At 40.6% G+C, this 24,898-nt stretch overlaps 1 protein-coding gene across 1 annotated transcript in view; it reads left to right on the plus strand.

Annotated features, from left to right (window-relative positions):
- The window catches only part of Neb (nebulin), a 178,569-nt gene that overhangs the window by 144,618 nt on the left and 9,053 nt on the right, over positions 1–24,898 (plus strand). Inside the window, exons 129-154 of the mRNA XM_051183847.1 lie at positions 843–947; positions 2,625–2,729; positions 3,107–3,211; positions 3,814–3,918; positions 4,009–4,119; positions 4,741–4,851; positions 5,067–5,168; positions 5,278–5,382; positions 7,445–7,555; positions 8,090–8,194; positions 8,842–8,946; positions 10,405–10,509; positions 12,901–13,011; positions 13,407–13,517; positions 14,061–14,174; positions 14,880–14,984; positions 15,700–15,804; positions 16,397–16,501; positions 17,181–17,273; positions 18,363–18,455; positions 19,817–19,909; positions 20,426–20,518; positions 21,412–21,504; positions 23,202–23,294; positions 24,157–24,249; positions 24,728–24,820. Coding sequence (XP_051039804.1) covers positions 843–947; positions 2,625–2,729; positions 3,107–3,211; positions 3,814–3,918; positions 4,009–4,119; positions 4,741–4,851; positions 5,067–5,168; positions 5,278–5,382; positions 7,445–7,555; positions 8,090–8,194; positions 8,842–8,946; positions 10,405–10,509; positions 12,901–13,011; positions 13,407–13,517; positions 14,061–14,174; positions 14,880–14,984; positions 15,700–15,804; positions 16,397–16,501; positions 17,181–17,273; positions 18,363–18,455; positions 19,817–19,909; positions 20,426–20,518; positions 21,412–21,504; positions 23,202–23,294; positions 24,157–24,249; positions 24,728–24,820 — 2,670 coding nt within the window. The remainder of the gene's footprint in view (positions 1–842; positions 948–2,624; positions 2,730–3,106; positions 3,212–3,813; positions 3,919–4,008; positions 4,120–4,740; positions 4,852–5,066; positions 5,169–5,277; positions 5,383–7,444; positions 7,556–8,089; positions 8,195–8,841; positions 8,947–10,404; positions 10,510–12,900; positions 13,012–13,406; positions 13,518–14,060; positions 14,175–14,879; positions 14,985–15,699; positions 15,805–16,396; positions 16,502–17,180; positions 17,274–18,362; positions 18,456–19,816; positions 19,910–20,425; positions 20,519–21,411; positions 21,505–23,201; positions 23,295–24,156; positions 24,250–24,727; positions 24,821–24,898) is intronic.

Consider the following 24,898-nt stretch of genomic DNA (forward strand, 5'->3'; position numbering starts at 1 on the left):
TTCTCCTGAAGTGCTGATCAATGCAGTAGGTCTATAGACAAGTCCAGAATAAATGGTTCTTGAGAATATAGTAAGCCCTACTATAGTTTCTTGCCTTTGAGAAGTTCACCCTACCTTAATCAATGTGGCACCTGGGATCCTTTCCTGATGACTGAAAATAACCAGATTGCATCCTAGAGCCATGGAATTCAGGGAAAGCAAAAGCAGAGGAAGCTAGAAGTTCCCGACTAGACAGAACAACTACTTGTTAGGCTTCCCCCATTAAGTCCAGTTCCAAAACTCACAAGGTGCAGCTCAGCTCCAGACTGGCAGCTGTGATGAGAGCACCTTCCAGTCCCTTCACCCCTTGAGACTTTATGCACTGGTCACTGGGTCTGGGTAGGAGACAAGAACTGGTACAGAACCTTTGCTTTGAAGAGGTTCAGAAAGCTAGACAGGTTACAGCTGTGCTGTGACCAGAGAGCAGGAAGGACAGTAGGCGCACAGGAGGAGGGCACCACTAATCGCCCCCTGGAGGACGGTTTTCAGGATGTCTGCACCATGCTTTCCTGATGCAGGAAGGTAAAGTGCTGGTGGAGAGCTGCCAGCTCACTGCTCCGGCCCACACCAACAGGTGTAAACCCTGTGACCACACTGTTGACCACACTCAGTGTATTCTGACATATCTGAGTAAGAAGGCCCATATCCTCATAGCTGCATCTTCTCTCCATGGCAGGGTTTGACAAAATACTATCATAGGGTACAGCATATGCTATCATCACAGTTTTAGTTTCTTTGTTTTTAAAATGTTTAGCTAACTTCCTAGGGGGGAAAATTAACCATGTTGCTGTTTCCTCTCATAGCTGAAATATAAGGAAGTTTACCAAAGAAATAAATCTAACTGCACCATCAAGCCAGATGCTGTTCATATCAAAGCAGCTAAAGATGCCTACAAAGTCAACACCAATGTAAGTTCCAAGACTATCCCCCAAGCCAACCTTAGTCCTTTTTGCTGCTGTACTAGAATATGTGTGACTGGGTAATGTACAGAAATCGATTTAACTTCTAGAGATAGGGAGATAAAAAAGCATTGTGTGTGTATCTGGCATGGCTCTTCTTGCTGTGTTATCCCACAGCAGAAAGCAGAATGGCAGGAGAGAAAGTGGAAAACACTAGGCAATAACTAGCATACTCCTGCTGCATGAACAGTGATGCTCCTGAGGCTCTGCCTTCGTGACCACATGGCCTGCTGAAGGTCTCAACTCCTCCTATCATCACAGTGACAGTAAAACTTCAACATGAGTTTTGGAGATTGCTGTGGTTTGCCATTTGAACCGTGGCTAGCGTGGTAGGGTCTTATCCACTAAGGAAACATGGAACCTTTCACATCTCTTCATGAGACGAAGCTCTGCCTGCCCAGATGAAAATCTCAGCTCCAGGAGATCGAGTAGTGAGTGACATTAAAAAGTTAATGCTCCTTCTGTTCTTCATGAAGGGGCATGAAGAAGAGCAAGGGAGGCCTTACCTAGGTCACAGGTTACATCTACTTAGCCTTTGTGAGTGGCTGATACCCGGAAGTTAATTCTGAAATGAAGGCTGCATTTTGGGAAGTGCTTCAGCATCTTTCAGTCTTTGCCTGTGCCCTCCTCTTGCCCTAAGCTTCCATATCTACTTCTGAAGGAGAAAGCATAGTTTCTGGCTGCCATTAGGTCACTGTCTAGACCCTCCACTTGTATAGCTCTTACCTGCATTAATGTGTTTCTTTAGCTGGAACATCCTAAAGTCTCACACACAGAAGCAACTTCATGAATTAGATAGGCTCCAACTTTTAAAAATATATAAAACAGTGTCATGAAACCTTAGTAATCCATTTCTCATTCTTTTCAGAAGCATCTACTTACTGGGGCCAATAAACTAAGGTGCCGTAGGAGCTGTCAGGTGTCTTAAGGATGGCTGTCCTAGTTAGGGTTTCTATTACTGTGAAGGGACACCATGACCACAGCAACTCTTATAAAGGAAAGCATTTAACTGGGTTATCATGGTGGGAAGCAAGGCCGCATGCAGGCAGACATGGTGCTGGAGCTGAGAGTAATCTGGCTCACTGAGCGTGACATGAGTACATAAGAGACCTCAAAACCCGCCTCCACAGTGACACACTTCCTCCAACAAGGCCACACCACCTAATAGTGACATACCCTTTAGGGGCCATTTTCTTTCAAACCACCACAATGAGTTAGTAGGCAATAAACAGGGAAATAGATGTGGGAAGGAAATATTGTAAAGCAGACACTGTGGAATCTGAGTGGTGGTTGTATGTCATTTCTGAAATATTCTGGCCACCTTTATAGAAATACCTATAGTTTACTTACAAGTTTACAAGCACTTGACTCAAGGCGATGAGGGTGGACTGGCAGTTGAGGTAGATTGTAGAATCAATTCACCTGGAGGTATTTCAAAGCTTTAGCACTGATTTGGGGGCAAAGGTGTCAACAGATGACCTGAGTGGCTGACAAGCTGCACAGACAGTTTCATGAGGGTTCTGTGAGCTATGATTTGTGTCATGTTAACCTGTAAGAGTCCCCCTTTGCATTGCATGTACTTGTAAACTCAGGCTGGGTGTTGTCTTTCTGTCACATTCAAAACAGCTGGACTATAAGAAGCAATATGAAGCCAACAAAGCCTACTGGAAGTGGACACCTGACCGGCCTGACTTCATCCAGGCTGCCAAGTCATCCTTACAGCAAAGTGATGTAAGAGAGGAGACAAACACATAGCTGTTCCCATATGCACTGTCAGGGCACTTACCCCAGCTGATTTGAAGTCCATGTAGAAGGAAATTTGAAGGAAGAAACAAGTTCATGAAACCAACCTGGCTGTTGAGCCTGATCTCTGACAACTGGGCCCAGCATCAAGGGCTTGGAGACCTGAAGCTAGAGAGGGCTTGGCTGGGAGAACTGAATCTTGGTGCTGATACTGGCCCCTGGGCTGGAAGGGATGAACCTAGCATTCGGTAGCAGTGAACTGGCCAGGAAGTCCCTCCCTTTACTCTGGGAACAGTTATTCCCTTTAAAGACGACCCTCCTCTGGTTTAGTCAACAACCTCTTCCTCTGCTGTCTTCTTTCATAGTTTGAATATAAGCTGGACCGAGAGTTCCTCAAGGGCTGCAAGCTTTCTGTCACTGATGATAAGGACATGGTGTTGGCCCTCAGGAACTCCTTAATAGAAAGTGATGTAAGTATCCAGCCTTCTACAGTGTCTACCCTTGACTCAAGGTTGTCTTGTACAGCAGTAGTCCCCAGAAACATCCAGGACAGGACAGAAGTCTTCACTGTAGGAGCTTGGCTGTGGTCCTGACATATGGCCCTACCCTCAGTGGCCTCAGTGATGAGCTGGGTGGCATCTGTAGAAGTGATATTGAGCCCGGATTGTTCTTGGCTCATATTGCAGCCAGCAGTTCACACAGTACAGACTAGGAATTGGAAGTTGTGGCTGGATTCCATCCCAGACCTTAAGTCTCTTTTCTGTGGGATCCTATACTTCCTACCATATACTTTCTACATCTGTAAAGAAAGATAGATCTGTTTCCAGGCCTGATGGGAGTCAGATGACATATTTGAGAATGCTTTTAACTAATGCCTCAGATTTACTGTGAAATTTTCATCCTTATTAAAACCTTAGCTTGAAAGCCATTTGAAAAAAAAAAAAAAACCCATTGAATGTGCATCAAATCCTTGACAGTGTGCCTTGCTGGTAAGGGATTTGGGGACAAATAGAAAATGTCTAAGATATTCAAAGAAAGTAAAGAAATGCCTCCTCCCTTTCTACTCCCACAGCTGAAATACAAAGAGAAACACGTTAAGGAAAGAGGAACATGTCATGCTGTACCTGACACCCCACAAATCCTCCTGGCAAAGACTGTCAGCAATCTGGTGTCTGAGGTAACCCACTCACAGCCCATATGCTTCACTTCCGTCACAGGCTGAGGCCCTAAGCAGAGTCCTTAACAAGTTCTTTGTGGATTCCCCCAGAACAAGTACAAGGACCATGTCAAGAAGCACCTGGCCCAGGGCTCATACACAACACTGCCAGAGACCCGGGACACAGTTCATGTCAAGGCAGTGACCAAGCACGTCAGTGATGTAAGTGGCCAGACACAGGGCTCTCAATGGCAACTTTGAATCAGGTCAAAGACTGCCACCTTCTAGCTTACAAACACTTCCTTTTATGTATCAGTACCCTTAACCTGAGTACTTGTTTAAGAATCCTGAACTCTAGCTTTTAAAAGTGTATTGGTATTCTAATTGTGGGCATTGTGGCAGATATAAGCTTTGCTTCATAGCACATTAGTAGTATAAGGCATAACTTCTGTTAACAATGCCAATCAGTGTTAGCGATGCCAATCAAGGAGGCCTCTGTTGTCATTAACTGCACAGTTTAAGAGCTAAAATCATTTTGTGCACCTCAGTAATCTCTTCTCACTGCATCCTGCTCTTACAGCCTATGATCAATGTATTGTAAAGGTAAGAATTAGGAGTAGGCATGTATGCTTGAGTTTTGTTCTCTAAAGCTTGCCGGATGGTTCTGGTGTTGGTTACAATAGAGAAAAGGTGGGGAGGAGGTAGAAAATGACCCAGAGATCAAAGTTCCAACTGGCACCATGATAGGGAGTCATGGATTTTCTTGGGTATCTTCTCAGAGTCTTCAACTAAATGTTTATCTCACCTCCTTCTGCTCACATGAGTAATTCTGATGCTGTTTAGACAAATTACAAAAAGAAGTTTGTCAAAGAGAAAGGCAAGTCCAACTACTCCATCATGCAAGAGCCTCCAGAAGTGAAGCATGCCATGGAAGTGGCCAAGAAGCAGAGTGATGTAAGTGTCCCTCGGCATCCCAAGAGGCTCACTTGATGCTGTGGGTACCAAATGTGTGTGCATGCTCCTGCTCTAGTAGTTTCTCTGTCTGGTGGTTCTAGAGGCACAGTGGTGGAGATTGACTTGCTTTTGCTTACACAAATGTTGTTTGTATTGCATGAGTGTGTTTCGAAGTTCTGCGTACCTCAAGTAAGCATTCCCCTCCCCCAATAAAGGTTGCTTATAAAAAAGATGCCAAAGAGAATCTGCACTACACCACAGTGGCTGATCGGCCTGATATCAAGAAGGCCACCCAGGCAGCCAAACAGGCCAGTGAGGTAAGAGTGCCACTAAAATGTCCCTGGCACCCAGTGGCTACTATGAACAAGAAGAGCAGGGCATGTGCCACCAAGACCACACTTCCCGTTTCGGTTTTGTCTGACACAGGTGGAGTACAGAGCCAAGCACCGCAAGGAAGGCAGCCATGGGTTAAGTATGCTTGGCCGCCCCGACATTGAGATGGCCAAGAAGGCAGCCAAGCTGAGCAGCCAGGTAATGGAAAAGGGCAAGCAGTGACTCCAATGTGAGATTTTTTTAAAAGCCATGCAGTAAGAAACAGTTCCCAAGCCTTACCCGCTCTTAGGAGTGGATGGGGTGGGACAGGGGTAAGGTGGGGAGAGTGGGAGGAGGGGAAGGAGTGAGAACTGAGACTAGTATGTAAAATGAGAAAAGAGAAGAGGAGGAGGAAGACGAGGAGGAGAAGAGGTGGATGAGGAGGAGGTTCCCAGAAAGAGCAGTATCAATAACTAAAACAGACATGGACTCTTAAGTTGCACTGTAGCTCTTTGAAAAGTACTAAGAACTTGACTCCACCCCTACTAACCAAGCCAGGCTTTCTGGTCTTCCACAACTCCGTTTATAGGTATGCACCTAGCTGCCTGTGTATTTAAGAAATACTCTCATGGGACAAAGGGAGCATCTTCCCAGGCAGTAAGATTTATATCCAGGTCTGCTTTATACTTGAGTTATCTATGAGAAACTTAGCATTGTGTAGCAGTCATGAATTTCTAACTTTTAAAACACAACTGCGTAAAAGAATCTTTATTCTTTGACACATGCTATTGAGTGCCCTGGCTAGGCATCTCTTACTAGGGGGTGCAAATATGGGGTTCTTGTTTCTAGTTAAATAACTACAATCTGGGGTGATGAGTGCTTGATCAAGGTATACACGGGGTGTTCGGAAAAGTGCTTCATCTCAGTAGACTTTGTATTATTGAGAAGACAGACTCAGAAATGCATTGCCCAAAGCCAACTGGCACGTATACCCTAATCTCTCTATAATGCCTCCAAATTTACACACGTTTTCAGAGTTCATCCCAGGGAGCTATAGGCTAACACCTGCTCTCTGACTTCAAGTCAAAAATACCTTCTCTCTCCTCCAGCGTAGAAATCCTGTCTTCACTTTCTTCACTGTCCCTTATCTCCAACTATTTGTTTAAAGAAATTTGTTAGGTATCCATGTAATTGTTGTATTCTGACCTCCATAAATGCCAAACATGATAAACTAATAATATCAAGTTACAAAATAGAAAAACAAATTGGGATTATTAAGACCAAAAGTTCAGATGTATGCAAACAAATATGATTTTTTAGAACTTACATATAAGTGACAGTACTTCCTTAACCTGACCAAGGTTATCTATTAGGGCCAGTAGAAAATGAATCTTAATCAGGCATGGATTGGAGAGGTCATAGCAAGACTGAGGCTGTGACAAGTTATTGCAAGCCATCAGACTTTTTATACATTTATCAGAGACTATTAATAGAGATTTTTAGGATCAATATAGTTGTAGTTGCCAGGATGCAATGATGTTTGCAATCCATACACAAGATTATTGTCTAAGACTAATTGTCCAGTGAAGGTTCTGTATGCCTCACTGACTTCTGGGGAGCACAGAGACACACAGAGGCCTAAATGCTTTACTGTCTGAGGGAATGCCTCCATTTTCCAGGAATTATAAGGTACACAGTGCCCCAGAAGCCATGGACTCCTAGCCTGAAAAAACTATGACACATGCCTCTCAAGGAATCTAGAACAGAACAACTCCAAGAGTCCCCCATATTTATATTTAAATTTATATTCAATATTTTATCATAAATTAATGAAACCATATAACCACTTGAGACCAAACATAAGAACAAGACTTGCAAACATAAAACATTCTTAATGTTTTTTTTTAAATTTTCCAAGATTATACAGTTACCAAATGATTTTGATGTTGAAATTTTGAAAACTTAAGTTTTTGCAACATTGAGTGGCCTGTAAATCCTATGTAAATTCAAAGCCTCTTGATGTTTAATATTGACATACATTAGCAAGAGGCTGATGTTGATGTCTCCAGATAATGTAATGAGCAAAGCCAGTACTGCCCTGCATACCATTTCTGATCTGTGTTGCCCTGTGCAGATATTGACATATTTCCCTTATACTCTTAAAACTACCCCATTGTGGTAACAAATTATGTGATCATTTATAGCACAGTCATGTTCACTACTGTTTACATTTCCCTACTGGATGCTGAGGAATAATCTGGATGTTTGCATTTGTTGTTAGGTCAAATACCGAGAAAATTTTGACAAAGAGAAGGGCAAGACACCAAAATATAACCCAAAAGACAGCCAGCTCTACAAAACAATGAAAGATGCTAACAACCTTGCAAGTGAGGTATGTTCTTTAGTTGTGGTGAATTGTATAGCATACCGTTGGCCATTTTAACCATATTTAAGGAACATTAATCACTTCCACAGTGTTCTCCAATTACCACTGCTATGTCCAAAGCCCTTTAAAAATTACCCCCCAAAAAAAACCAATAAGCAACCCTTACTTCCCTTAGCTCCTGGTAACCTCAATGTCTGTATGATTCTGCCTAATTTATGATTCATATAAATGACATCCTACAATGTCTTATTTTATTTAGTATAGCGTTTCAAGGTTCCCACTGTAGTGTAACATTAATTAGCACTGCATTCCATTTTATGGCCGGGAACATTTCAGTATTCCAGGATGCTAACTTCTATTGATGACATCCATTTACCTAATGATGGACTCCAGCTGTTTATGCTTTTCTGACACTATGCAGAGTGGTTTTCCTTCACAGCCATCCCTAGCATTCATTTCCTGGAGGGATATCTTCCCATTGTTTTCCTTAGTGCTAGTTTCTATTTGTATGATTTCCAGTTTTTCTTCCCTTACCACTAGGTTAAATATAAGGCTGACCTGAAGAAGCTGCACAAACCTGTGACTGATATGAAGGAATCTCTGATTATGCATCACGTCCTGAATACAAGCCAGCTTGCCAGTTCTGTAAGCTCAGTCGTTGGTTCTAGAAACTACTCCTTGCAGCCATTTGTAGTTTGTTTCCTCCTCTGAGCTCCTATGTCTCCTCTCTGCTACTGATACACTACATTTATCACAAAATTCATATTTGTTGACATACTCCAAATGACATTAATCTACAATCATGTGTCAACTACAATGCCTTTTAGAATATAAAACTGCCTCTATTTGGATTGGTGATTGTTTTTCCAGAGGTTTGATGTCCAGGAGAAAAACAAACAAAAACAACAACAAAAAGGTTCTAGTCCTTGTGAGGATATAAAAGAATCATCTAAAACAATCTTTCACTTTCAGTGATTCCTGTGTATAATTAGCCACACCAGTGCTGTGTTTGCCTCTGGTATTAGTAACAGTACTGCACATGGAGCTCTATCTATCTAAACTTCATTTTCTTTTTTCATTTTGGGGGTGGTGGTGTAAGAGGGGAGGTTCTCTACATAGAGCTGGCTGGCCTGGAGCTTGCAGTGTAAACCAGACTGGCTCTGGACACAGGCCTCTGCCACTGAGTACTGGGATTAAAGGCTCGTGCCGCACACCTGGTCCTCAAACAGCTAAAGGGGAAAAACAGGCATTGTGAGCCTTCCCACTGGTGTGTTTATGCTGCTTCCCCTCAGTACCAGTACAAGAAGAACTATGAGAAGAGCAAAGGCCACTACCACACGATACCTGACAACCTGGAGCAGCTCCACCACAAGGAAGCTACAGAACTGCAGAGTATAGTAAGTCCTGCCCACAGCCAGCTTCCATCCACCCGCAGCATCAAAAACCAGCGTCAAGTCTGCTCTAGGGATGAGGCTTTCAATAGACATCATTTGAGAAAATACTCACGGGTACTGGGGCTTTGAATTCAGTAACATTTTGAGATTATTGTATTAACAGTATTTGTATATGATAGAAAAATATACATACTATACTGTTTGTTACTCAGGTTAACAGGAATAGAAGCATGATAGCTTCCCAGAGAGACAAACCCCATGCTGTAACCCTGATATACCCTAAGTGTTCCAAAGGAGAAACCAGTCAATGACAGGGAATCCAGGGAAGGGTTTTACTACACACATACACACATGACATGATCAGATAGATCTACCAGTGGCAGAGTCTCTGGGTATTATAATTTTTTTAGAGGAAAAGTTGTACTTTTTTCAGAACTTACTATTAACATGACCTTGCTGATACAAAATCACCACTGTGGTCCTCAGGGTAGTAGCCAGAGGACTGAGTACTACAAGTGCTCCCACATCCTGTGTAAAGCAGTGTGTGTCCTCTCCCAGTGTCCCATCATAACAGAACTGAGTTGAGCAGTGACATTACAGTTACGTGTGGCAAGGTCTTTTTGTCTTTCTGTCTCTCCTCTGTGAGATGCTCTGTTTATGTGACTCCCTATTATTAATAGCATGTTATAAGGAGGAGGAGGTAATTTTATTTGATAATGTCAAATTTATTAGTGATTCAGTCCGGCTGTAAACTGTAGTTTTCCTTTCTATACCAGTTTATAGTAAAGAGTTAAATATAGAGAGAATGATGACCTAGGGTAAGTTATTTGCTTATAAAGCCTCACATGGTCTCCATTCAGTTGAGACCACAGGTTTCTGATGATAACTCTTATGAAAGAACTAGGGCTTTTAATTAGAAATATCAACAGATGCTATTTATTGTCAAAGAAGTCATCTATATCAAATCTTGGCCAAACTCATATTTGGGAAATCTTCTCCAAGAACTATTTCTGTAAGTCAGTATTTCTGTCAGCTGGTTGGTGCCACTGCTTTTTTTTTTTTTTTTTTTTTTTTTGTCTCTAAATTAAATCTAAACAATGTAAGTTGTACTTTTTAGATAGCATTGATCCTCATCCCCACCCTTACCCCATCCCCAGGTGTCAACTAAAATGCCTTAGGTTTGTAACACAACAGGAAAGTCTTGCAAGTGGCAATCAGATGAGTCAACTGGACATATTTATCACTGACAGTCCTTTCCCTAGCTTGGGAGTGGTCCATTCCTGTCATCCCAGTACTTGGGGAGCTGAAGCAAGAGGACTGTGAGTCCAAGTCTAATCCACGATGCATTGCGAGAACCTGTCTCGGATACTATTAAATAAATACATTGCTGTCCATGTCCAAATAAAATCTATCTGGGAATTGGCAAGTGGAGAGATACTTAACAGACCTTCTCATCACTAGGTGAAATACAAAGAAAAATACGAAAAAGAACGAGGAAAGCCCATGCTCGACTTTGAGACTCCGACATATATTACTGCCAAAGAGTCTCAGCAGATGCAGAGTGGGGTAAGTGCTACAGAAACAACCACACAAGGACAGTGAGCACTGGCTCATCCCAGGAACACGTCCAGCCTCCAGTTACCCCAAAGGGGTAAGAGGTACAACTTGTGACCCATGGTTCCTAAAATCTTGCTCACTACAGAAATTCTACAATTATTTTTTTTTCAGACATTTTGAGAAGTATTTGGCATACGTTTCATTCATTCTCAAAAATTTAGAAAAACAATCAATCCCAAACATGCAAACATTGTATGGGATACAATTTGAATGTTTCTTTGCTGAATGAAAAGTTCCTACTACACAGGTGTATCACTGCTTTGCCATGTTCCCCACTTCATGGGATGCCCCAAGCCAGACAAGTGGGGATCCATGCCTGCACACCCATGTTTACTGTGGCAGTATAGAATGTAAAAAGTGGTGGTATTTATATGCGGTGGAGTTCTACTGACCCATACAGAAGGGAGTTATGTAACTTGTAGGAAAATGGATGGAACTCTGGAGGTCATGATGTTAACTTAAATAAGCCAGACTTTAAAAATGTCCTATATTTATAGTACCCAGGTTTTATTTCTAGGACATGAACACACAAAGAAAATTATTTGTGAAGACCAGGAGGGAAGAAGGGGAGAAAAGAAGGGGATAGAGACAGAGGCAGTGTGGGGATGCAGATATGATCAAAGTATATGCATGCATGAAAAAGTCAAGTCAAAATGCTGTAATACTTATCATGAAAAGTGGAGATGTTTTTAAAATAGTTTTTTGATTTTTTTTCTTCCCCCTTTGAACTGTAAGTGGAAAATGGAATCTTACAGGGAAATGGGCCTTTGGGGATCTTATTTGCCTCTCCTCCATGAAGCCTATCTCCAACTATAACAACAGATGATGTTTTGTTTTGAAGAAAAGTAATTTGTGGACTTTCCTGGTATATAGAATGCAGTCTGTGGGAAGTTTAAAACAGGTTCAAACAGTTGGTGAATCTGAATTAAGCATTATTGGAATGCTTTGTGGATTTAAAACTTTCTGAAGAGAAGTCACAAAAGCATGCTTCTACCATCTAGTCCTGGTCTCTGTGAGAATGACATTTTGTGTTAAAGAGATCAGAAAAGAGGGGAATAAACTTTTCTCTCAACCAAGGATGAAACCAAAGATTCCTATGCTCCAGCCTCACTGTTCACCCAATCTAGTCTGAGATTAAAATAACAGGCTACAAGCTCCTTGCTGCTTCTCCCAGGGCCCAAGAGAACATTACTGTAATGCAGACATGGTGGTGCCTGGCACTACAATGCCACAGCCTAACAAAGTGCTGATACATGGTAGATGTTGACTGCTAAATGAAGAGCTGGAAAAGGATAGGACAGGGTAGTGGTACATACCTGTAATCAGCACTCAGGAGAATCGTGAGTTCAAAGCCAGCCTGTCACATCTCAAAAACAAAAAGTCATGATTATAAGTGCCAATGAAAGTTCAGTCCCTTGGCCTCCTCTAATTCTATCCCCTGGAGCTGCTGTAAATTCTGAAATAAAATATTTTCTCCACTTTTTTTTTTTAATGTGGTAGAAGAGTTGTTGAGACGGCTCAGTGGTTAAGAGCACAGGATGCTCTTCCGGAGGACCTGGGTTTGATTCCCAGCATCCACAGGGCAGCTCACAATTGTAAGTCCAGTTCCTGGGGAATCCAACACTCCCTTCTGGCCTAAGCAAGCAAAATTCCCATATGCATACAAATGAAGTAAAATCTAAAGTGTGACAGAACCAGCATGATGGCGCAGTGTGTAAAGGACTTACTTGCAGCACAAGCCTTACAGCCGGAGTTCCATCTTGGAAGACCCAAAAGACACAAGGGGAGAGCCAGCTTCTGCAACTTGTCCCTTTCTTCCACACATGCACATGGCACAAGCACTGTGGCACGTGCACAAGCACTGTGGCACGTGTGTATCCATGCTCTCACCCATGATAATAAAAACTTAAATGGGACAGTCTCGGAGGAGAGTAGATTCTAAGTTGGTGGCCCATCCATCTTCCCACTGTGGTTGGTGTCTGCTCCATCACCGCCTTCTGGGGGAGTCATCAAAGAACTTGAGAGTTTCTTTGGTGGCAGCCAAATATTTCAGAACAGTGAGACACTTTTATTTATTTTTATTTAGAAGCAATCTTATTTTACATCCCAATCTCTCCATTCCCTCTCCCTCCCATCCTCCCATGCCCTCCACCACCACCCCAACCCACCCCTCACCCACTCCCCTAGGATAGTGAGGCCAATGAGACACTTTTAAATGTATTGCCCTTATCAGAATTGTGATTAAGAGGCCACACCCTGAAAGAAAATATACTTTTTCTTCTTAGGACTGAAGTGTGGATTCTAACAGTCTTTCTTGTATTTCCTTCCCACTCATATTAGAAAGAATATAGGAAAGATTATGAAGAGTCCATTAAAGGCAGAAACCTGACGGGCCTGGAGGTCACACCAGCTTTGTTACATGTCAGACATGCAACCAAAATAGCAAGCGAGGTAGTAGCTATTTGGTCCTCCCTTCCCCCTTCACCCAATAATCACACTAATGACTCCTCACTGTGCTCCTGCCCAGGTCCCATGTTTGGTACTACTATCTAATTTATGGCCCCTTTTAATTTTTCTAATTTTTAAAATGGAATATCTAATAAAACATGCCTACTTTTACATTCTATTAACTTCTAGTCTTGTATTTAATAATTAACATGAACTGTGAACCATACACCCTACGTTGACTCATGTATTTACTTACTTAACCAGGAACTGTTAAAAAATTGGAATAATTGTTTTATTTATTTATTCATTATTTTATTTTGGTTTGTTTTGGGGCTCTTCACCTAAGAGAACAACCCAGGCTTTCTTGTCAGTTTTGTTGCTTTTATTTTATGGTATAGAAAGAGTATAGGAAAGATCTAGAAGAAAGCATCCGTGGAAGAGGTCTCACTGAAATGGAAGACACTCCTGACATGCTGAGAGCAAAGAATGCCACTCAAATCCTCAATGAGGTAAGACCAAAGCCAAATACTGCATGCATGTAATTAACGTGGCACCTACATCCTACCCAAGTTAGACCCAGGAAGAGAAAAAATAATTTTTGCATTTCATATTTTATATACAGAGTAATTATTAACTGCTAAATAAAAATGCATGTCAATTTGATAAGTAGATATGAAAACAGTATGTGTCTATAGCAGTTGTCATAACCAATTAGTATCTAATATTGATTTATGTTTGATATATTCACAATGTTCATTTAAAAGAAAGCATCACACCACACTGGGATGGTCTGCACCTGATTTAATCCTAATAATGTACCAAACCAGATTTAAAATGTACTTGCTGTGTCAACCAACTTCCCTTGATTAATGTTGCTGTACATAGAGCAGAATGAACAAGCATGACATCCTGTCCTGAGAAGGTAGCTGCCAAAGACACTACCTGTGACTCCTCAAGGGGCATGTTATATATATATTTATTTATGCAGAACTGTTGCCACCTACTAAAAGAAGTCAGGTGACCTTGTTCTTCTAAAAACAATTCTTCTACAGAAAGAGTATAAGCGAGACTTGGAGCTGGAAGTTAAAGGAAGAGGATTGAATGCCATGGCCAATGAGACTCCAGATTTTATGCGGGCCAGGAATGCTACAGACATCGCCAGCCAGGTCAGTCCTCTATCCATGCTCATCATTCCAAAAGATGGTCATGATTCTGAGAGTATCTTGCCAACCCTCTGTCATTTTACTTGTTTGACAATGACATTAAATGTTTAGCATCCTTGAGCACATGCTCAATGAAATGTACTGTAAGGCCCAGGGACCCATTGCCAGGCTGCTTCTGCTTGCCTTACTGAGTCTACAACCACTAGGGACATTTAGAACACAGTGCAGAAGCTGGAAGACATAATTACTGCTTGGAACAGGGCGGATTCTGACATCCTTGTTTCTTAGTCAATCCACTCCTTATTTGGCACTAAGACTCCAGTAGATTATTTGGGGAGTTCTTTTTCCCCTGCTTCCAGACCTCAATTTAAAACACATCTTTGTAAGTGTCCAGTGTTGTGTGAGGCTCCCTGATGCAAACAAGCCCTGCTTGTTGTCCACCTGATTGTTCCTTTGCCCATACTCATCCTACATAATAAATTTTCAATAGCAAAGCCTTTCTGAATCTCACTCTTTAATATAAAATGAATGCAGCAGGAGAGGTGGCTCAGCGGTTAAGAGTACTGACTTCTCTTGTGGAGGACCTGGGAGAGATTCCCTGAACCCACATGGCAGAATAAAAAAAGAAATATGATCAGCTCTTAACCACGCTTGTAAGTGCCATGCATGGTGTAAACATTCACTGAACTGATGGGTGTCCTTTCACAGATTAAGTACAAGCAATCAGCAGAAATGGAAAAAGCCAATTTCACTTCTGTGGTTGATACCCCAGAGATCATTCATGCTCAGCAGGTCAAGAACCTTTCTAGCCAGGTAGGTTTTCCTGGTAATTCCCAACAAATTGTTTTCTCATCCCACAGTTTTTTACACCAGAGAAGATGGCCTTTCTGAATCAGAATTGAGATGTAAAGATAGATTGTAAGAAGGGTTTGCATGTAGGCACCTCAGTGGTAAAGTATGATGCCCTGGGTTCTAGCCAGAACACTGGAAGAAAAAACTCAAATCACCAAGAGGGAAGTTCCAAGAACTGGAGGGCACTTTCATGGTACAAGTCATAATTAATGAATACTGTAACATCTGTTAGGATATGGGTTTAAGGTGCATGAGTATGTGGGGAAGACACAAAGTAGACCACTCACTCATGTCTGAGACTGAGTCATCAACTTGAACCACACAACCTGGGGCATCGCAGGCTGGCTAGCTTCTGGATGCCTACAAATCCAGTGCCAGAAAAAAACAGGCAGGAAAGATGGATGGGGCAGCAAATATATGTAATCTCAGCACTTGGGGAGGACAGAGCGGGAGGCCAGCATAGGCTGTACAGCAAGATCCTGTCTCAGAAACAAAATTAAACCAATATGAAAACTAGGTAAAAAAGAAACAGGATTTCTTTGTATGTTAACACTCTCTGGTGGTGGTCAGGGTGTGCCTTCACCCCTCCTGTCTGCTGAAGTAGAAGGGCAGTTTCAGGTTACCAGCCTCTGTAAGTATGGCACTCATGCTCCCTGTTTCTTGGAACCTTTCCTAGAAAAAATACAAGGAAGATGCAGAGAAGTCCATGTCCTATTATGAGACTGTCCTGGATACTCCAGAAATGCAAAGAGTCCGTGAGAACCAGAAGAATTTCAGCCAGGTAAGTTGCTGTCCCACTAAGGCCCAGCTTACTGGTGGGGGGTGAGGCAGCAGGCTAAGGAGGGGTGGCTTTGAGAACACACACATGTGGGGACTCACCGTGCCCTTTAATCCCAATGAGCATGAAAATCTCACCTGCTCAATAGGCAGCTTCTTGTCACCAAATACAAACTATTACCATCCCTTTTTACTGGTGACAAGTCCTTCTCCAGCTAAATCTAAGCAAGAATTACTTTGAAATTTTTTATACCCAATCACTAAAATAAGTTTCTCTCTGAAAGTTTTAGTAAAGAATTAGGTTTTCAAAAACGATTTCTGTGTCTGAAAGCACACATAGTTTGGTGTTAGAACATGTGCTTCATGTGGTACAAGTCTCCAGATTCAATGCCCAGGAAATCTCTAGAAACACCCAATCACTAAAATTAGTTTCTCTCCAAAAGTCTTAGTAAAGAACTGACTTTGGGCTATCACTTTATTGTGGCATGGACTTTCATTATTGTAAAACTGTAACTTCCCAACCACAATGTAGAACAATTATAAAATATGTCAGGCAATGTTGAAATCTTAACAGGATATTTACTCTTTCTTCATAGCTCCAATACCAGTGTGACCTTAAAAACAGTAAAGGGAAAATTACAGTTGTTCAAGACACGCCAGAAATACTGCGTGTCAAAGAAAACCAAAAGAATTTCAGCTCGGTACATTTACTATTTGTTCTCCATCTAATGCTAACCTATGTCATTCTCTAAGAAGGTACATGGGCCCCACACTCACACAGGCAATTAACCTCTAACTTGCCCAGTTAATGCTAGTGGGTCCTTGGTAAAATGGCCCGAACTTTGTTCCCAAATAATCATTCCTGAAAACATCTGAAATAACTTAAATCTAACAAAATAACTCTTCTCTTTACACTTTTTAATCTCAAATAGTAACTCAGATAGTAACATGTGTTGTCTCATTCCAAGGCGGTAGATTACTCTGTGATGTGATTTTCTTTTATTAGCCCTCTACAAAATAACTGACTACAAAATAACTTTGAGTTCTGTGGTTTTTTATTAATGTTTTCTGGTTTTCCCTCATCTTGTATTAATATGCTGTGGTATTCTAAAGAGAACTCTCAAGAGGTGGGGAGTAGCTGGCCTTACCTATATGGCTTTGGATATTGTTACTGATAGGACTTCAGAAGCAATTCTTCAGCTCTTGCCTGGAAACACTGTGCAGTGTCTTTTTTTTTTTTTTTTTTTTTTTTGATTTTTGATTTTTTTGTTTTGTTTGCTTTGTTTTGTTTTGACAGAAGCCATGTGGGCTGGTCTTTCTCCAGGCACTGCCTGGATTTCCTTCTTTCTGTGTAACACTCTCCTGATTCTGAATACTTAGGTTCTGTATAAAGAGGATGTATCCCCAGGAACAGCAATTGGAAAGACCCCTGAGATGCTAAGAGTGAAGCAAACACAGGATCACATTAGCTCGGTAAGGACACGTCAGAGTCACTTATGCTGTTCTCGACCTGACTGATAAATCGGTGACTTCTGAGTCATATGCTAAACCTGTCACCAGAAATAGCATCCAACCTAGAAACAGGTATGTGTGCATGGCTGTCACCACATGCTATGTGCCAGTGGAGGTCTCATGAAGATGAGATTAGAGAGGGAAAGCAGAGAAAATAAAACATCAACTTCAAAGAATGCACCTTTCTGGAAGACTTATGTGTGGCTACATCTGTCCTAATCAAATGAACTGTTGAGTCTAAAGATGCTGGTGAACAGTAAGTCTCTTTCTACTTTTGCATTCTCTGATCTCAGTTGCCTCCCAGCCTATCTTGATCCAAAAATGTTAAATGCAAAAGCCCAAAATAATTACTCTTTCTGATATAATAAATCTCATGGCTTCCTGTTTCATCTTATGTGGGGCATGAATCACGCATTCATCCAGTACATTCTGCAGCACATGCTACCTGTCCTCCCTTGCTGTCTGCATTGTCAGATTTTATTACTGCAATGTTTATGTTCAGGTATCCCTTGTTTTAGTAGTGATTGGCCCAATGAACAAGAGGAGCAATGCTGGCCATGCAAATAAACCGAAGAGCTTCTTGGTGCTTCTTCTGTGAAAAGGTCGAAGTATTCAATGTAGGAAATAAAGATGCCATCTGCTAAGATTGCTAAGAGATACAGTGAAATGAATTTTATGTCTGTGAACTTGGAAAAGAGGAACAGAAACTCATGCTTGTTTGCTGTGATGCCTCAAAACTGCAAATCAAAAAGCCACAGTGCATGGCAAAGCACTTAACTAAGAAAAAGGTAATCTGGAGGTGGTGCACACCTTTAAACCTAACCACTCAGGAGGCAGAAGAAGGTGCATCTCTGAGTCTGAGGTCAGCCTGGTCTAAAAATGAAGTCTTGTCTCAAGACAATACAAATAAAACTGCGGTAGTAGAAAGTGTACTAAACATACACAATCTCCAACCCCCTCTGAAAAATACAGGACTACTAATCAACCATACATATGTGATGGGAAGAATTGAGCATGTAGTTATGCCTTTGTGTCCCCATTTCCACATAGGTCAAGTATAAAGAAGCAATTGGACAAGGAACTCCGATCCCTGACCTACCTGAAGTGAAACGTGTCAAGGAGACCCAGAAGCACATTAGCTCGGTACAGACTCATACTTGGCATGCATTTGTGTGATGGGCCACCTCTTAACTGATACCCTAGTTTCATTCATCCCTTCCTTCTGCCAAAGGCCTCCCATGCTGAAGGATGCTATGACTGATTCCTAGATCCCCTCAGATTGCAGAAGTAGCCAAGAGACCTCAGTCATGGTTTAGCTTATTCCCTATTGCTCCGTATATCTTCTCTGTGTTGAAAACTTCATTTTGACTTTTCTGTACACCAGTCTGAAAAGCAGCCCAGGGGTTCTGCATTGCTTTGGGTTGTAACTTCATGCCTTTCTATAGTTTTGATCTGTTCTAATGGTTGGTCCCCCTGCCTCTGCCTCCATGTGATGGGATTCAAGGCATACACCACCATGCTGCAACTTAGTAAGAAGAAAGGAGATAAGTGGTTTAGAAAGTGGGGATCCCTTCCTCTTTTTGTTAAAAATTTACAGTCCTTTGGTAGTGCCCCTTAAAATACGTAGATTTAGTGCAGGGACTGAGGACATAGCTCAGTGGCCGAACATTTGCCTATCATGCATGAGGCCCTGAGTTCAATCCCAACACTGCAAATGAAACATAAAAATAAACAGTAAAAAAAGACCAGCCCACAAGCACTAGGTTACATGATCCTACAGTCATGGCTAAAAATTTCAGAGGAAGATGCTATTCCTGAAATACAAATTATACCTGCTCATACCAAGTGTCCAACTAGGGATCGCCTACAGTTCCATTAAAGCTGGGTGTGTATGCACGACTGTAATCCCAGCACACAGGAAGCTGAGGCAGGGGGAATATTGGGAGTTTAACAGGAGTCAGGGCTAGGTAGCAAAGGAGCTTGTCACATATATGTGTATGTATGTATTTATATGATGAAACAGTAAGAAATACATAAAATTCTCAATGACTTTGAAGGAGGATTAGAACATCACATGGTTAGAAAATATAAAACAGACAACATGTGCTTTGACTACAGATATGTAGACCTAGGACTGGATACAATGAAAAGGTTAGTTTAGGGTTAGTTTTTTTGTTTTTTTAAGAGAGTGGTTACTGGCAGTTGAACTAGAGCTTTGCATGAGTCCTAGTCAAAAATATTTCTCATTGTTAATTTGTCATAATTTAATGCATTTTAAGAATATACTAAATATTGACTGTAGAAAATGCAAAATTTAGGATCCAGTTTTCAAGATGGCAAAATTCCTACAAATATTTAATGGATTTTGTTTTCCTTTGTCCCCAAGCTCATATTACAAATGGAACTTATTTGCTTTTATGAACACTCATCCAAACACCCCCAAGTCACTGTAATCTAAAGATTTGTAGTCACTTTACTTTCTGGGTATTCTAATTATTCTGCAGGTTATGTACAAAGAAAACTTGGGAACGGGCATTCCAACTACTGTCACCCCAGAGATTGAGAGAGTCAAACGCAATCAAGAGAACTTTAGCTCGGTATTTACAGATATATGAAATAAATTCTTTCTCATAAAAAAACTACCAGAATAACCACCATTCTACTTTTCAAAGTAACATTTTAACAACTCTGTATGCTTGTGTATTGCCCTCTGACCAAAGTCACCCAACCCTATCCAGAATGACCTGTCTTCTCATTGACACCTTAACGACTCTGTGTGTATCACCCTCTGACCTAAGTCACCTGACCCTATCCAGAATGGCCATTCTTCTCATCATCTTTAACATTTTTAGCAACTGACTGGTGTGAGCTAGGTCTGAAATATATTCAGTAGCATTAACAAGCTTCCTCAGAGTGCTCATACCCTAGAACTACTGTACCTTCCTAAGATGTACTGGTGTAGAGTTCATCTTTTAAAATATCAATGTGCAAAAGCACTGCCCTGACTAAATACTGTTATCTAAACACCCCTCCCCACCCATACCTCACCCCCTCCTTCCCCTGTCTTTGACTTGTTTTTTAATGTCTTCTGGGTACTTTCTTGTATCTCACAGGTTTTATACAAAGAAAGTTTGGGGACAGGAACCCCTACAGCTATCACTCCAGAGATGGAGAGAGTCAAACGCAATCAAGAGAACTTTAGCTCGGTATTTCTCAGGGGCAAAAATTCCAACCCTAATTTTTATTAAAATAATGGCCACATTAATATCTTTAACAAAGAAATGTAAAACTACTAAATTCATATAATGAAACCAATATTACTTAAGATTTCAACCCAAATCTAATGTAATTTTTAATACTGGTGTGAAAATTTAACTTTTTTTAAAAAAACATAGCTATCACTTTCCTTAAAAATCTATAATTCTCAATTTCCTTCCTCCAGTTCTAACTAGTGTGGTGCAGGTCAAAAGTGTAATCTAACATCCTTCCCCATAGAACAGCACTAATAAGAATTGCATTTGTTGGGTCTTCAATTTTTTTTTTAATGTGTAACTTTTTCTAAATGGTCATGATTCTTAAACATCTTCATTTTGAAAACAACAGACCAATTCACAGTTACTCAGAAATATAAATTTACTTGTGTCAGTGAGTTTTGTGTATATGCCATACAAGATGCAGGGGAGCTTTCTTATACGGGATGTATTCAGGACCAATGCTAAGTCAATAATGTATGTAGCTTTAATGTTCATGAATATTAGTTAATCTTTCAAGGGCCTCCGTTTTTGTGATTCAGTCCTGTTCCTAACTCATTATAGATAAGTAACTTCAAGTACCTAAACACTGTTTGATAAAGCCTAATACTTTGTATTTGAGAAGGTTATGTGTAAGGGAAGCAGCCCTGTGTGCATTGGTGTCACTAAGAGACCAACAGATTGTTATATGATATGCAGCTAAGTGCACAAACGGTCTATAGTTGCTCTATTTCTTGGTTTTGCTTTGCTACTTAATAAGAACAAGTACTCTTCGAGATTTATTTTAAGATCAAATTTACCTAAAAGATGGATCCAGGCTGATGTGATCATCGGTTCTATGCTCGCAGATTTTGTACAAAGAGAACCTGAGCAAGGGGACCCCCCTACCCGTCACTCCTGAGATGGAGAGAGTCAAACGCAATCAAGAAAACTTTAGCTCGGTATTTGTGAGAAAGTTCCTTTAACTCCATATTAAAAAGAATAATTTCAATAAAACAAAATTCATACTATTTACCCCTTTATAAATAATTTAACAAATCTTTGGGGGAAAAAACAACTCACCAACTGAATCCTTCTGTCCTGGATATTTTACTTGCCATTTAATCTCAGTGCTTTGTACTCCTGAAATATCCCCTAAAATTTCTTTATGTATCTGTATTAACTTAGTGTCTGTATGTGGTATTGGGAATGGACTTGTGACCCTGCACTGACTAGGCAAGTGCTCCATCACTTGCCCGCCCACCCCCCCTTAACACTTTGAATTGCCTCCTTGCCTTTCCAACCTTATTAGTACTGGTACTTTTGAAACTAACCTTCCAAACAACCCAAACCTGGTAGCTTGTATTTACTTGGAAATCTTTTAATCTGATGTTTCCGGGTTAGTGCAACAAGAAAAGGCACTGATCAATGCTTTGTGCAGGAACTGCACCTGTGCCTGGGCAAAGTTGTGTCCCTACCACAGGTCAATTCCAGATAAACAGCAAAGAAAAACACTCAGCACCAGAAGCTTTACTTTGATAGTTGTCCTGAACAAGCCATTTTATGACTAGAAATTTATGCTCTTCATTTTTGGTTTTTTTAAGACAGAATCTTAGTATATAGTGCAGGGTGGCTTTAAATGTGCTATCCTCCTGCCAAGAAAAAACACAGGCATGTTTTTCTCTTTTGAAACATGCCAATTAAGTCAGAACATACATCTACATTATTGTTTTTTATTAACTGGTGTTCCTGAAAAACTACATAATAAATAAGCTGTAGAATGCCTGGGCCTGAACTGAAGATTCATGTATCTTCTGAAAATTTAATTGGATCCACTTTGAGGGAGAAGGTTGATACAAATGTGGTTCATTTGGGTCTAAGTGCTTCCTGTCAGTTGGGTTTTCTGTGAGACAGTCCTCTTCCACACACTTAGATCAGTATGTTCCTTCGATTCTAACTTGTGTTCTGTCCTTAATTACTGCTCACTAATAACTTTTCAATTTCAGTTAAGTCCTCATTTTATGCTGATGTCTTTTGGGGTGTTTCATTTACTGTTTTTCCTAAGAGTCTGCTACTTCTTTTGGGGGAAGGGTATCACTTTTCAAAATGATATTTTAGTTATTTCTATATTACAATGTATTATTTTATGTATATCTATTTGACACTAATAATTCTAATGGCTCTGGAAAACTTTTTCTTTGTTAAAGTATGATTTATGTTAATTTTATACTGGTTATATTAGACAGCATTGTCCAGTGGTACCCAGGCCTTTCAGATACTATGGGAAGACTATATATTACATACGGACTTTTGGATTTGATTATTTCTGTAACCTGAACATAGACCAATTTAGTCAGAGAGCACAGATTCAGTCTGCAGTTGCAAATGCCTATTATGCTCTACCACAATGTGTTATGTAAAAAAAGGAACTATTTGCTGACTCGATAAAAAGTTATCTCTTGCATAGTGAGCATTTCTGTGCTCTTCTATAAGTGTATTTCTTCCTAATTCTGTGGGTTAGAGTAGAAAGATGAACAGATGGACTGTACTCATCATACAGCACCCAGAGCAGTGGGCGTGGTCTTTGCTGCTGGATATCCAAATCTCATTGTGTGACTGCTTGTATTCCCCTCCCCCCATGCTTTCTTGTGTCATACAGGTATTGTACAAAGAGAACCTTGGGAAAGGGATTCCGATCCCCATCACTCCAGAGATGGAGCGAGTCAAACACAATCAAGAGAACTTTAGTTCGGTATTTAATAAAGAACCCAAGACCCTTTTAACTGTTTTTTAAATGCCTTTTTAAAAGATTAATCACTAGAATCTTAAAATCTAATTCTTATCCTAGTTTTTAAAATATGACCTATTTTGTATCCAACTTCTGCCATTTCCTTAGTCAGTTTCCTTACCTTGGTTAAACATTAACCTGATCATTAAAAGTATCCCAGCTTAAACCAGTTAACACCCTCAGTGTCTCGGCAGCTGTTGTTTACCTTGCTTTGGCAAATGTGACATGAACACACAGCTTCAAAAGCACCATTCTGTGAAGACCTGGCCTCTGGCTCATTTCCTATCCCAACCTTGCCCTCTCCTGGCACCTGCATAGTCCTTTTGAAGTTTCTCTTTAGCATTGTATCCATTACTTTAGTTACCTTAAATGTAATCATTATCAGTATGTTCACCCTGACTAAAAATTAAATACAGACTAAAAATTAAATACTTTGACTTCGTTGGAAAGCCAATAAGTGTGTATGAATCATCCCAAAGGTACTTATAAAACTCAAACATCCTTTAAATGACTTATGAAAATGACTTTGTTAGATTGGTTTCTATCTCCTGATTTTTTCTCATAATGACAACTAATTTCTCCCTTTCGTAGTGCTCTTTATTGCTTACCCTGCAGAAATATGTTCAAACAACAAAAATAACAGCTTCTTTAATGCCGTCTTCTCTGTAGCACCTTCCTGCAATCCTTTTGCTTTACAGGCTGAAGCTTTTGGTACTTCCCCATCTCTCATTCCTCTTCCTCTTTGCCCTCCCACAGCCAAGTGCTCCACAAGAGCTGGAAAGTGATTGATGGCCCTTTTTGTTCTGCATGCTTTCTTATCCTATAGGTGCTATACAAAGAAAACCTGGGGACAGGAACTCCAATCCCCATCACTCCTGAGATGCAGAGAGTCAAACACAACCAAGAGAACCTTAGCTCGGTATTTTGGAAAGAACTGGGGGGAAAGATGCCATTTAACTCTAGAACCAAACTCATCGTTAAATCCTCTTCCCTTCCTTTGCTTCTAATGTATTTTTGTAAAAGAATTTTCTCATTTTTATGTTTTGACTTTTTTACTTCACCTGATACAATGTTCAAGTTTTGTGGATAACAAAACTAAGTTCTAACCATCTTAATTCCCCGCATTTGCTTATGAGGTACCATGCTCACAAAGATGAGAGGGGGGAAAAAAAAGTGTGGATGATGACTCTAATAACTTTTCCTAGCTAGCAATTTAGGTCCTTGCTTCTGTATCACATGGCTTTCCCAGCCTAGTAAAAGCTTCCTTAAATAGCACATGGCAACTTGTCAGCATATAATTCCTGGCTCCTGTGTAATTTTGTACCAAAGAAGTTGACCTTGCCTTTCAGCAAAATGTCACTTACCATTGTTTTCTCTGATACTTTCTCATCATACAGGTGCTATACAAAGAAAACATGGGCAAGGGAACCCCTTTACCCATCACTCCAGAGATGGAGAGAGTCAAACACAATCAAGAAAATATTAGCTCGGTACTCTGAAAAGAAAAAAAATAAAAACTTCTTCAATGACTTAAAATAATTCCTATTAATCCTCCTTTTAAGGCTTTT

Source organism: Phodopus roborovskii, unplaced genomic scaffold, assembly GCF_943737965.1.
Source record: "Phodopus roborovskii unplaced genomic scaffold, PHOROB, whole genome shotgun sequence".
In the NCBI taxonomy this organism is placed as follows: Eukaryota; Metazoa; Chordata; class Mammalia; order Rodentia; family Cricetidae; genus Phodopus; species Phodopus roborovskii.